At 36.9% G+C, this 11,761-nt stretch overlaps 1 protein-coding gene across 1 annotated transcript; it reads right to left on the reverse strand.

Annotated features, from left to right (window-relative positions):
• Positions 1 to 1,808: 1,808 nt before the first annotated feature.
• Positions 1,809 to 11,643, reverse strand: LOC103367460 (uncharacterized). Its single transcript, XM_008295486.1, has 15 exons — positions 11,532 to 11,643; positions 11,259 to 11,312; positions 10,807 to 11,076; positions 9,831 to 10,112; positions 9,431 to 9,697; positions 7,760 to 8,032; positions 6,890 to 7,189; positions 6,065 to 6,332; positions 4,675 to 4,919; positions 3,836 to 3,952; positions 3,708 to 3,723; positions 3,542 to 3,627; positions 3,379 to 3,426; positions 3,232 to 3,291; positions 1,809 to 2,468 (listed from the first exon to the last, which is right to left on the reverse strand). Exons 1-15 carry the CDS (start codon positions 11,566 to 11,568, stop codon positions 2,461 to 2,463), a joined length of 2,331 nt encoding a protein of 776 aa, XP_008293708.1. The 5' UTR covers positions 11,569 to 11,643; the 3' UTR covers positions 1,809 to 2,460.
• Between the last annotated feature and the right edge of the window lie 118 nt (positions 11,644 to 11,761).

Below are 11,761 nucleotides of genomic sequence, written 5' to 3' on the forward strand. Positions count from 1 at the left end.
TGTTAACATTTTACTGATTACTTTTTCAGCTACATAACAGAAACGTTGAGTACACATGAGCAGCTCACAGGTTTTCATCCAGGCGGGAGGATCTTGTGACTGTTTCAAGTTTGAGACTTTTAACCTTTTGAGCAGCACACCACAAAACATGTGTGATCATGTTTTTACCTCTACTCCTTTGATCAGAGTGATCTTTCTCATTGTTTTCTGTCTGATGTTCTTTTACAGAGATTATTTCATGTGAATACAACACAGTAAATTGTGTGTTTCTTGCACTGTCTGCATGATCTATTTTAGCCCTGAGAAACGCACCCTGAGCATAATGTCAGTGCATTTCTTCAGACGTATCATAGCTCAACTGAACAGACAGACCCTCAAGTGTAAAAAGGACTCAATAAAATAACACAGAGCCCTATCATAAATCAAGCAGATACTTGCCTTACTGAACATTTTCAGGCAGATAACCAATATTTTGTGAGATTTCCCTCAGATGCTGCCTCAGCCTACATGATCCACTCAAAGGAAAAGAGTTCTGCAGGCAGCATATTTATCAGATACATGCAGTCACCACCTTACTTCCCTCTGCCAGTGTTTTTCAGCTATGTATTGACAGTTATGTATTTAGACCTTTAGCCTTGATTAAAAAATGCTGCAAATTATTTGTATATGAACCTCCAAATTAGTGGTTTTGTGTCTGAAGAAGTTGAGGTGCTTATAGTTAAAGTTTAAACGGATTGGTACACTGTATTGTTGGTTTGCTATTAACAAAACCACAACAGCAGTGTGGCTCTTAAAGTGAGGTCTCTACTTGAACAAGCCAGTATTACTGGGAGGAAACTGTCTTTCTGTATCCAGTAGGACCAGTAGGAGGCAGTGTGGTATTTTGGTTAAGTAGATTAACAAGTAAACGGCCCTTTATCACCTTTCAGTGGATTTACCTCCCTCCATCTTTTTATCAGTTTGACATACTGAGGTCGTGCATCAAGTCCACCAGTGGCTTTCTTGTCACATGTACAGTTAGTTATGAGGGTTGTGTTAAATAATAAGCAAGAATTACATTTAGAATGAAAAGAAAGAGCCACCAGTTTGTATCATTTTGCTACTTCTTGTGTTTTATTTTTGATGTGTTGTGTCTTGTTTAGTGTCTCATTTTGTCTTGTTCGGGTTGTGCTTTTTCCTTTTGCCTCCTTTGTGTCGTTTTGTATCCTGGTTGTGTCATGTTGGCCCCCTTAGTGTCTCATTTAGTTGTTTTGTCTCCTGGTTGTGTGGTTTTGTGTTTCATTTGTGTCATTTTGTGTCCATCTGTGTCGTTTTCCATCATCTCATGTTGTTTTGAGTCTTAGTTTTGGTGTTCTGTGTCTCGTTTTGTCTTGTTTGTGTCATTTAATGATTTATTTGCAATATTTTGTGTCTTCTTTATGGCGTTTTGTATCATTTATTGTCATTAGCATTTATTAGTGATTATTACTGATGATACAAAGCATCTACATGTAGCTGAAATTGACCACAATGGAACACAAAACCACCACCAAAAAAACTGTAACATAACAATGAGACACACAAACAGCTGGTGTATATGTATGAGTTTCAGTTGTGTCATGTCTCTGATTGTAGGGCATGATACACACACACACACACACACACACACACACAGATACATAATTGCCCTTTACTGAACACACTACAAACAGAGACGTTCCATATCAGTATATCATCAGATGTTGTCTGAAGAACTCTTTGTCTGTCTGATTTGATCTGACCCTCATTTCCTTCTCTCTAAAAAAACAAAACAAAACCTCACACCACTGTTAGTTTGACACAGAACACTTTACAGGGTGACACTTCTTTCACAACTACTGCAAATAAAAATAAGCTGACATTTGCTTCTAAAACACAAAAGATACCAATGAAACAAAGACTGAAGTATCAATATCTTGAGCAACTGCTTATTTACAATAAAGATACAGTATTAATGTATTTTGCCATTGTGCAACAAACACATAACAAATTCACACTGATGATTATGTCTCTGCTTTTGTTCACATAATTTCTTAACATGATGCTACATGACAAAGCAGTAAGAGCTATTAAAAGGAATATTAAGATGATCACAAATACATTTCTAGCAAATAATTGTCTAAACAAGTCATTGAAACATGCTGAGCAAGCCTGATGGTAACACCAACCTGCCTAACATCACTACTGACTACAGCATTACAACAAAATGTATGGAATAAGGATGAGTGTAAAAGCACTATTAGCAGTGTTGCCATTTATATTGAAGCTAAATCCAGGTCATAATTCTTTAATATGATCTAGAACAAAACCGCACAAACTGCTGCATGTCTGATGTTGGGATGGCAGCAGTTGTACAAAAGTTGTCAAACATGTTTGAACTGCAACGCTGCATTTCATGTTATTGTCGGTGAGTCTCTTGTTTTATTGATGACGCTCTGCCTTTCATGGACCTGAAACAAAATCACAATAGGTACAACTGAACAACTGAAAAACAAAGATAGTAGTGAGGGTGAAACAGTATTTGCTGTCGAAATATTATCAAGCAGTATAGAGTTTGTCAGAGATGACCACAATTAAACTTGAGAGTAAAAATTATCTTCATCTTTCTCAGATCTGAAATCAGTTTGTGTCTAAATGTGAGATTGGTGCTATTTTTTTTATTATTGTCGTACAGCAGCAAGAGAAATAATATGATTGTCCACCATCCTTTACTTGAAAATAAAGCCAAACTGTGAAACAAAATATTAGTCAATATAGGGCAGTAATAGTGCAAGTTTTACTTGTGCAAGTCATATGACATTTTTAAAAAAAAAAATGTTGTGTGTTTTCTGTTAAAAACACAGCTAATATGTTCACATTTACATTTTGAGGAATAATGTGTAATGTTTTGACATTAGTTGCACTTCAAAAGACTATCAGAACCAAAGGAAGGACAAATCTATCAAGACTAATTTCAAGTAGGAACTCAGTTGTCCTTACAAATGACTTAACTGACACACTGAGGTATTTTTTGATTATAATAATAATTAAAAAGAGAAAAGAAACTGACTGATCTAAAAAAAAAAAAAAAAAAAAAACATGGTAAAGTGATGATATATTTTATTTTTCTCTCTCTCTCTCTCTCTCTCACACACACACACACACACACACACACACACACACACACACACTATTACTACAGTAGTATATGTGATACTTTGTGCACTCACTGACCTTCACAAACTTCAGGCTGGTGGATAGGTGTCACATTAATGTAATCATTGGCTGCTTCATCTGCAACAATAATGTCAGATGAATAAAAATTAGTCACCTATGACATAATCTCTCAAAGCTCCACATTAATCAGAGTTTATACTGTACCATTCTCAGTGTTTGCTGTTGTGACTGATTCATAGACAGAAGCATCACCTAGAGGTCAGTGAAGACAAATGAAAATTAACCATCAAATGTGTCACCTTTTTGTAAAAAACAAAGAAAAGAATCAAAGTGATGGTTGTGAAAAAAATGATCCAAAAAAACTGACCATAGAGCAGACTGGAGTAAACTTGAGTTTCATTCTGTCTCTCAGTTTGATGCTTAGCAGAGCCCTGACTGATGTTCAGAGTGAGCCTAGCACATGAAGGAATTTCATAAGAAACGGGTAAAGCGCTGTTACAATGTTCAAGAAGAGAGAAGAGTATTTTACCAACCAGTCAAAATGTGGATCTGTAAAAAAGACAAAAAAATATATTACACTGTTTTGTATTCAAATTGTTTTTTCATGTCATTAGAATTTATCTGTGATATTCAGTAAATTATTGACTGGAAAAGGTCTCACCCTTTGACTTTCTGTAGCAGTACAGCAGCAGAGACAGCAGGATCATGATCAGTAAAATTCCACAAATCAGAGCAATAATAGACGGGACTGCAAGTGAGGAGCTTTCAGACCCAGAACCTGCAATTATTAAATTACTTTAGGTACCTAAATTATGTGAAACCTTTAATGCCACAATGCAGGTACAAACATTATAAATACATGTAAATATAACTGTACTGTGGACTGTCATCACTTCCAAACTTCTCTCTTCTAATATCATAAAACAAAAGAAGCCAGACTGCTATGGGTTTAGTGTGAGGTACTAAGTCAACTGAAAATCGCATTGATAACCCTTAACCAAAATCAAACTAAACGGCAAGTATATTAGATATTGAAAATATTAACCTAATCCTATCAGTTCTCTTCAACTCCTTCCATTTAATTTGTTACCAAATGTAGCAGAATCTCCGACAGTCATGAGGTAAAATGTGCTCACCAACTCAACAATGTCATTGGTCAGAGTAAAACAATGTGCATTTTATTTATTGATGAGCCAGTAAACACCTTTCACGCTGAAATACCAAGTTGATGTGTAACTTGAAGCACATGTGACAGACTAAGACTTTAAACTACTGGGGAATTGACTGGTAATTATTCATGGTATGCAGCAGCTACGTATCTGTGTTCTTTATGTATAAGTAATAATAAATGTATACTTTTCTATTTCACATTACACACATTACACAAACCCAATTTTCAAGAAGTCTCATGACACTTACTCATTTTAATTATGTGACATTTTGAGCACATTTATCTTAAGCTTAAATAAAAGAAAATAAATAGTTGTGATTCTTACGTACATTTCACTGCCATCCAACTCTGTGCTGATTCTTTTTCTGAGTACTGACATTTGTAGAAACCTTCATCTGACTTTGACACTGCAGGGATGCTCATCTCTCCTCTGCTGTCATTTTGGACGCGTTCGCCATTTTTATAGAAAAGCACATCAGAAAGAACATTTTCTGTCCTCAACTTGCAGCCTAGAGTAACAGAATCTCCCTCAGTCACAGGATGGACGGGGCTCACTAGGATAATACCGTCATCATCTGTAATACAAACAATATGAATATTCATGTAAGCTGGTGTAGTCTGATATACAATTATTAGGACACATCTCACATGTTTGTAATCCTATCTACAACATATTTTTCAATCATGAATATAGTCAGTATTTACACACAGAAACAAACAAGCAGGTAATTGTCTCAGAATCTGTAATAGTGATAGAATATTTAATTAACTGATTGAGCAAGTATGACGTTTTACCACAAAAACAAAAACTTTTTTAGATAGTCCAAATTGAAATGAAACAGAGTCCAGAAGTTTCAAAATGGTTCTCCTGATTTAACTAAGAATATATATATTAAAATATGGGCATACATTTCATTTTCAACAATCAGTGATGAAATGTCTATGATACTTTCTTTGTTTTGTATTATTGTGACATGCAACTATATATGGTTTAGAAAATACCAACTTTTACCAGACATCAACTTTTGGGTAATATGTGCTTAAAGATGGGACTTTTATTATGTTATTTTTAAATGGCTTTATTTATTTTCATATTTTTTACTCACCCATACTCTGAAACAACGGTAAGAAAAAGCAGGGAAAATGTCAAGCTTTCATCTTTGATAGTTTCAAATATTTTCCTTCAAACATATTCAAAAATTTGAATGTGTGACAAAATGTCAACAGGCAATTGTATTTTACAAATTATCTGAGAAAGTACTTGTTGAATCAAGCTAAAATTTGATTTTTATTTACTATTTAAATATCCATAGTTTATGATTTAAAAAAAATAAAAAAAAGTTTCCAGTAAATCAAAGGTGGTGGAGTAGAAGGCCCCGATGATTTGAGATGGAATAAACCAAGCACAACTTATGTTGCCAGCTAACATTTTTGTAGTACAAATCACCTTCAACCAAAAAAACTTTAGCAGGGGGGTGATTGGTGATGTGGAATTCAATGGCCAGTTTGACAAATTGCATATAAGAAATATCAGTTCACAACAGTAGAAAATAATGTTAGCATTCTCTAAGTATAAACAAAAATATACTGGTGGATGGCTGTTGTCAAAGGAAAAAAGAGCACACATCAGTTTAGACTGAATTAACAGGACATATTATATGTTAGTTTGATTAATATATACATAATTATTATAACACAGATATAGAAAAATATAATAACTCACACTGTCCAGTGATGTTTACTGCATTGCTGAATGCTGAATCAGACTCACACCAGTACACTGTTTTCCCGTACTGTATCTTATGAACAATACGTGTTGATCCATTCATTGTTCTCCATCCAGGACAGTGTTGCAGAACGCTATCTTCAGTAAACATGCTCACTCTCCCTTCAGAAGAGTTTCCTCCACAACTTAGTGAAACAGAATCAGAGAGAAAGTGCTGCACTGTGTTAGGATCTACTGTCAGAGATGCTGCTGAATGAAGATCTGCAAAACAAACAATGATAAACAATCAAACCTTAGTACATACCGTGTTCAATAAAAAAATTAAATACTAAGGAAAGAATACATTTCCACTGAAAAATAACAAATCTAGCAAATGCATTATGATAAGTTAATAAATGTCTGATTTTAAATTAAAGAGAGACGTTTAATTTCAATGTAACTGTTTTACAATAAACATGTGGACTGTACAAAACTATCGAAGAAACTCAGTAAAAACAACAACAATGTTAAAAAAACCCAAATTTAAACTAAAAAGTTTGACCAGATGCTAGCATGAGAAGGAAATGTCATTGGGTCACAGCAATAAGTACATTTATTCCATTGTGAACATATAAATGTCCATCCATCCATCCATCCATCCATCCATCCATTATCTATACACCATTTAATCCTCAGTAGGGTACATATAAATGTACACAATAAAACTAATTAATTAATTAAAACTTAAGATGTTCTTTATTTTTTAAGACTTGTTTGTCATGAGCAGGCTGGAAAGACCAAACTGAACAGTAAGAGAAATAAGAGAAATGCAGACTGACCTCCAGACCAGACAAACTTAGATTCACTGTAACCAGTATAATACACTGGCTCTCCTTTTCCAGCTCTACATGCATATCCTGCTGTCTGTGTCTGTCCATGAACAATGTAGGAATCTTGTTCAGTCCCGCTGGTGCTACCAGGCAGCAGCTCATAACGGTACGAGTTGCCTGATAGATCAGGAACAGCCTTATACCAGTAGAACCTCCATCCTGTGGACGGATGTTCAACCTTACAGCTGAGGGTTACTGAGGCTTCAGGAGTCAGCCATGATGGAGACACAGTGAGAACAGCTTTGGTTTCTGTTGGAAAGATATTTTTTTCAAAATGAAACATGTCACTATTGTTGTTTATGGAATGAATGCAACGTTTACATTGTGGCATTGTTTCTCTCTGTCAGTCTAAATAAATGCAACAAGCATTTTGTTGTGCTCCAGACAATATGTTACTGAAGAGATTCAGCTTAATGATCACAACTGATGAAATATAATGTGACTCTGAGTACTGTCAAATTGAAGGAATCACTCCAAACTGTTGAAGACTGTTGGGCAGGTTTTGCTCTGCATTTACACTCGTACTCTTTATTGTAGTATGAAGGAGCAGAATTTATTTTGATTCAGAGGTTTGCTTAAACTGATAGATTTCCATTCATAGCTCTCCTCCATGGAGCTCACATTTAAGACTTCTCGTCTCTTCTCTATATATCTGAGGCCACTTATGTTGAAACTGGCAACTTCAAGAACCACCATCACAGGCAGAAACAAGACAACAGGTTAAGTCAACATTCACCACAATGACTTCAGAATCTAATAACGGCATTCATTAATCCTCACAGAACTTTTTAAAACATTTGTTATACATTGAAAACTCACCATTTCTTCTGATTTGGACTGGATCGCTGTCCTCTGTGTAATAAACAAAGGTTCCTCTTCCTCCACTGCACCAGTAGAGTCCTCCCTCTGACACACTGATTCGTCCATTTGAACGGAAAGCTGCATCTTTTGTGCTCAGGGGTTCAGAGGATTTCTTATCGCTGTACCAGAAGTATTCCCATCCAGATGATTGGTTCACTGAGCAGACCAGGGTCACGCTGCCTCCTACTGGAATGTCTCTGACGTCAGCCTTCAATAGAGCCTTTGGTTTACCTGTTGGTGAGTTTAGAATAATGATGATAATGATAAATAAAAGGGTAATCACTGTCATTGTCTCATTGGAGAAACTTGGTAAAAAAACAAAACAAAACATAATGGACCTCGTCCTGGTATTAAAAATAATGTTGTCATGGCCAGCGTACTTTCATTCATTTATTACTGCTCTAGATCTTTATGTAATAAATTATGTGGTTCATGTTACCCAACAAGTTAACTGAAACAGAAAACATGTGGTACAATGTTCACTGTTGACTGTCCCATGCTCTGCTGACCTACGCAGTAGAAACTGCCGCTGTCATTTTACTTCTGGTCTACCTCCTTTTCAGTTTCAGACTCAAGTCTTCCCACCTGGTAAAAGGCTCAGATACCCTCTGGGAGAGCGCTTTGTCAGAATCTGCACCAAGTGTTGACCACCTGAGTCACCTGAGTTTTATTCAATAAAGAACGTTGTATCTCATCCATGAGTGGAAAAATATTCTTTAACCCTGTTCAGGACTTCCATGTTGCCATATGTAGAAGTTTTTCAGGGTCCATTGAACTCCAAGAAAGAATATGTGCAAAGTATTTGTTGGTATTCATTATAGACTTTATACTATGTTCAATACATTTTCTGATAAGTTGACGTATTTTTGGTTCCAAATGCATGACAAATGTCCCTCTTTTTATATTTAAGAAAAAAAAATCTTTTAATAAAAAGACAGTTGAGCGGGCGACCCATGAACAGGGGCTATATACGATGCAGTGGTCGTGGGTTCGACTACCACTCACGACGTGCTGGTTATGATTTGGACATACTACACCAACACAGAGTCCGATCGGAGACTACCAGTTACCCGAGAGAGAAGGAAGCACAAACGGTGCGAACGTAATCAAAGGAGGAGGAAGAGAGACGGGATCCATGCTAGGCTAAAGGCTAAACCCTCCAGACCAGCAGAATCATCGCTCAACAACAAGCTGGACGAGCTACGTTTGCTGGGAGAAACCTGCAGAGAGTGGAAAGACTGCTGCGTGTCTCCTTTAACAGAAACATGGCTCCATGACAACATCCCAGACGGCCATACAGATGGAGTGGACGACATTGTTCTGGGCGGACAGACAGGCAGCTAGCTCTGAACTTCTCCAGAGCTGCTGCAGGAGCAGGACACTGAACATTGTCAGGGACTCCTCACAGCTTCTCCATAAACTGTTTGAACTGCTGCCATCAGGCAAATGTTTCTGGAGCATTAAAGGAAGAACCTCCAGACTCATCAACAGCTTCATTCCACAAGCTGTCAGAATGCTGAACTGCTGATCCAGATATGCAAACACTTCTTTATTTCATTGCTTGTATGTACTGTAAATGACAATAAACTTAATTTGATTTGATTTGAAAAGACAACAAACGTGACTTACGTGATACTGACAATGAGACGGCTTTGCTCCACTCAGTTAATGAATAGAGGTCATCTTTGCGTCTACCCCTACACATGTAGTCTCTGCCGGATTCGGAAACCTTGAACATGTAGTAGTTATTGGCTGTCCAGTGTATATAGGACTTGGTTCCTCTCCATTCGTACACCCACGTGGTGGTTTCCCCTCCAATGATCTCACATGTCAGAGTGATTCTTTCACCACTGAAGATCTGAGGCCAGCGTGATGTTAAAACCGCCTCATTGGAAACTGTTCCAACCAGATATGAACAATTGGTCAAAGAGAAACATGAAATTAGCAAATAAAGCATTGCAGGTGCCATCAGTAATTCTAATAGTAATCATAAAAGCAGGCACATTTCAAACAAAGTGACTGAACTCACAGGTGATCCTAACGGTGACCTCATCGCTTAGATGAGTGTGGAAAACTGGTTTTCCTCTTCCTCCTCTGCACTGGTAGACGCCTCCTTGTGATACACTGAGAACTCTGTTATCTCTGTCATTTGCTTCAAGCGGATTCAGTACAACTTCAGAGGTTTCCTGGGTAACTTTGAGCCACTCATATATCCAGCCAACAGAGTTCTGCACAGAGCAGGTCAGTTTCACACTGCCTCCTACTGATGTGTTTGTGGTTCCTGGTGTCAGTGTGGCCGTGGGTGTAGCTGCTGGTAAAAAAAACCAAACATGCAATTATTCTCACGGCAATGACTCAGAAAACTACAGAAGAAAATAGAAGTTTAGGTTTGTTTTCTTGTTTTGTTAACTTTAAATTCTTCATCATCTTCATATTTGAAAAAGCAAAAATATAATTGGCCATAACCTAACACTTTATATCAATTAATGATCATTTTCACTGCAATTTAATATATTTCAATGATATGTTTCAACATAGTGAGAGACCTTCTGGTTTAAAATCTCAATAAGCGCATTACAACAGCTTCTTTATTGTCTTGTCTAAAAAAGTTGCATTTACACTTCACAAATATGTTGCACTACCAAAAGATGCACACAGATGTTACTTCCACAGTGCTCTGTCCTGTTTTGGGTTTAGACAGAGGAAACAATATCAACTGCCAGCTATAATTAGATAAAATTTTAGATGCGTAGAGTTAAATCATGTTCCCTTTTCTTATTATAGTTGGTCTATTCCATCTGCAACAGGTGTTACTGCACACCAAAGAACATGGTTATTTCAGATGACAGTCTTTGAGCTTTTTAGCATTTTTTCCTGATAACAGCTGGAAAAGTAAAAAAAAGTGGTCAGTTTCCATTTTTCAAAATTATACAATAATAATAATTCTATGTGTGCTGTGTCACATAGTAAATAATAAAAAAGGATGATGAAATAAATGGATGTACCTGAAACAGTTAAAGAGACAGTATTACTATTCGTTGTGTTTTTTGAGCTCTTCCTGCGACCAATGCACTCATAGTCACCACTGTGATGTGTAGACAGACGTCCGAGTGTGTACCGTTGATGCGTGTTTTCTACGACATATTCTTGGCCATCCTTGTTAATTTTGTACATCCACTGGTCACCTTCTTCTTCGTTCATGTCACATATGAAGGTGACATACTCTCCGATGAAAAAAGTGGACCAGTTGGGATCAGTCGTCAGCACAGCAGCATCTAGCACCAACACAAACACGTACTGACATACCACATTTTGTTTAACTCTGCAATATCTGTGGACACACTGTTTACACTGACTAAAAAATAAGAATAAAACACAGAAGATAATGTGACTGACAGCTAAAGACTCAACCTAAGTGAATGACATGAATGAAAAAAAAGTAAAACTGAGCAGCTACCTTGAGCGTGTCCATCGTAGAAGAGTGTATTCAGCACTAAAATAAAGATTGAAACTTCAGATATTATTATAATGAATAACTGGCATTCACAGGGGAATATTAAACCGGTTTAATGCACAGAATCCATCAAATTATCACTGCTGATGAACCAATATTGTTTTTCTGTGATGATTTCACACAGTTCTCGGATTCTACATCGAAATAAGTCACTTTCCAAAAAGCCTGTCAATGTGTACGAAGCAATAAAGTTGGTGAAAAGTTGCCAGTACTCACAGGGTAGCAACAGGACGGACAGCCAAGTGTGTCCCATCCTCAAATCCAGCACTGACCCTTTGACACTTGTTGCTTTGTCTCTGAAATATGTCCACTTTGTATGAAGGAAACAATTGAAGATAAACTATCAGCTGTGTGAAACAGAAAAGTTTCACACGAGAACCAAGCCACTTCCTTCTCAGCTCTTGCATGCAATGCACGTGACCGCATTCTTCTTGCAGCTGCACCGC

The sequence above is a fragment of the Stegastes partitus genome, unplaced genomic scaffold (assembly GCF_000690725.1).
Source record: "Stegastes partitus isolate 25-593 unplaced genomic scaffold, Stegastes_partitus-1.0.2 Scaffold1051, whole genome shotgun sequence".
Classification (NCBI taxonomy): Eukaryota; Metazoa; Chordata; class Actinopteri; family Pomacentridae; genus Stegastes; species Stegastes partitus.

Coding starts and splice junctions, on each gene's coding strand:
- LOC103367460 (XM_008295486.1), bottom strand. CDS start 11,568: ATGGGACACACTTGGCTGTCCGTCCTGTTGCTACCCT. Junction 9,698..9,830: donor GGTCACCGTTAGGATCACCT/GTGAGTTCAGTC, acceptor TGGTTGGAACAG/TTTCCAATGAGGCGGTTTTA. Junction 3,292..3,378: donor AACAGCAAACACTGAGAATG/GTACAGTATAAA, acceptor TTATTGTTGCAG/ATGAAGCAGCCAATGATTAC.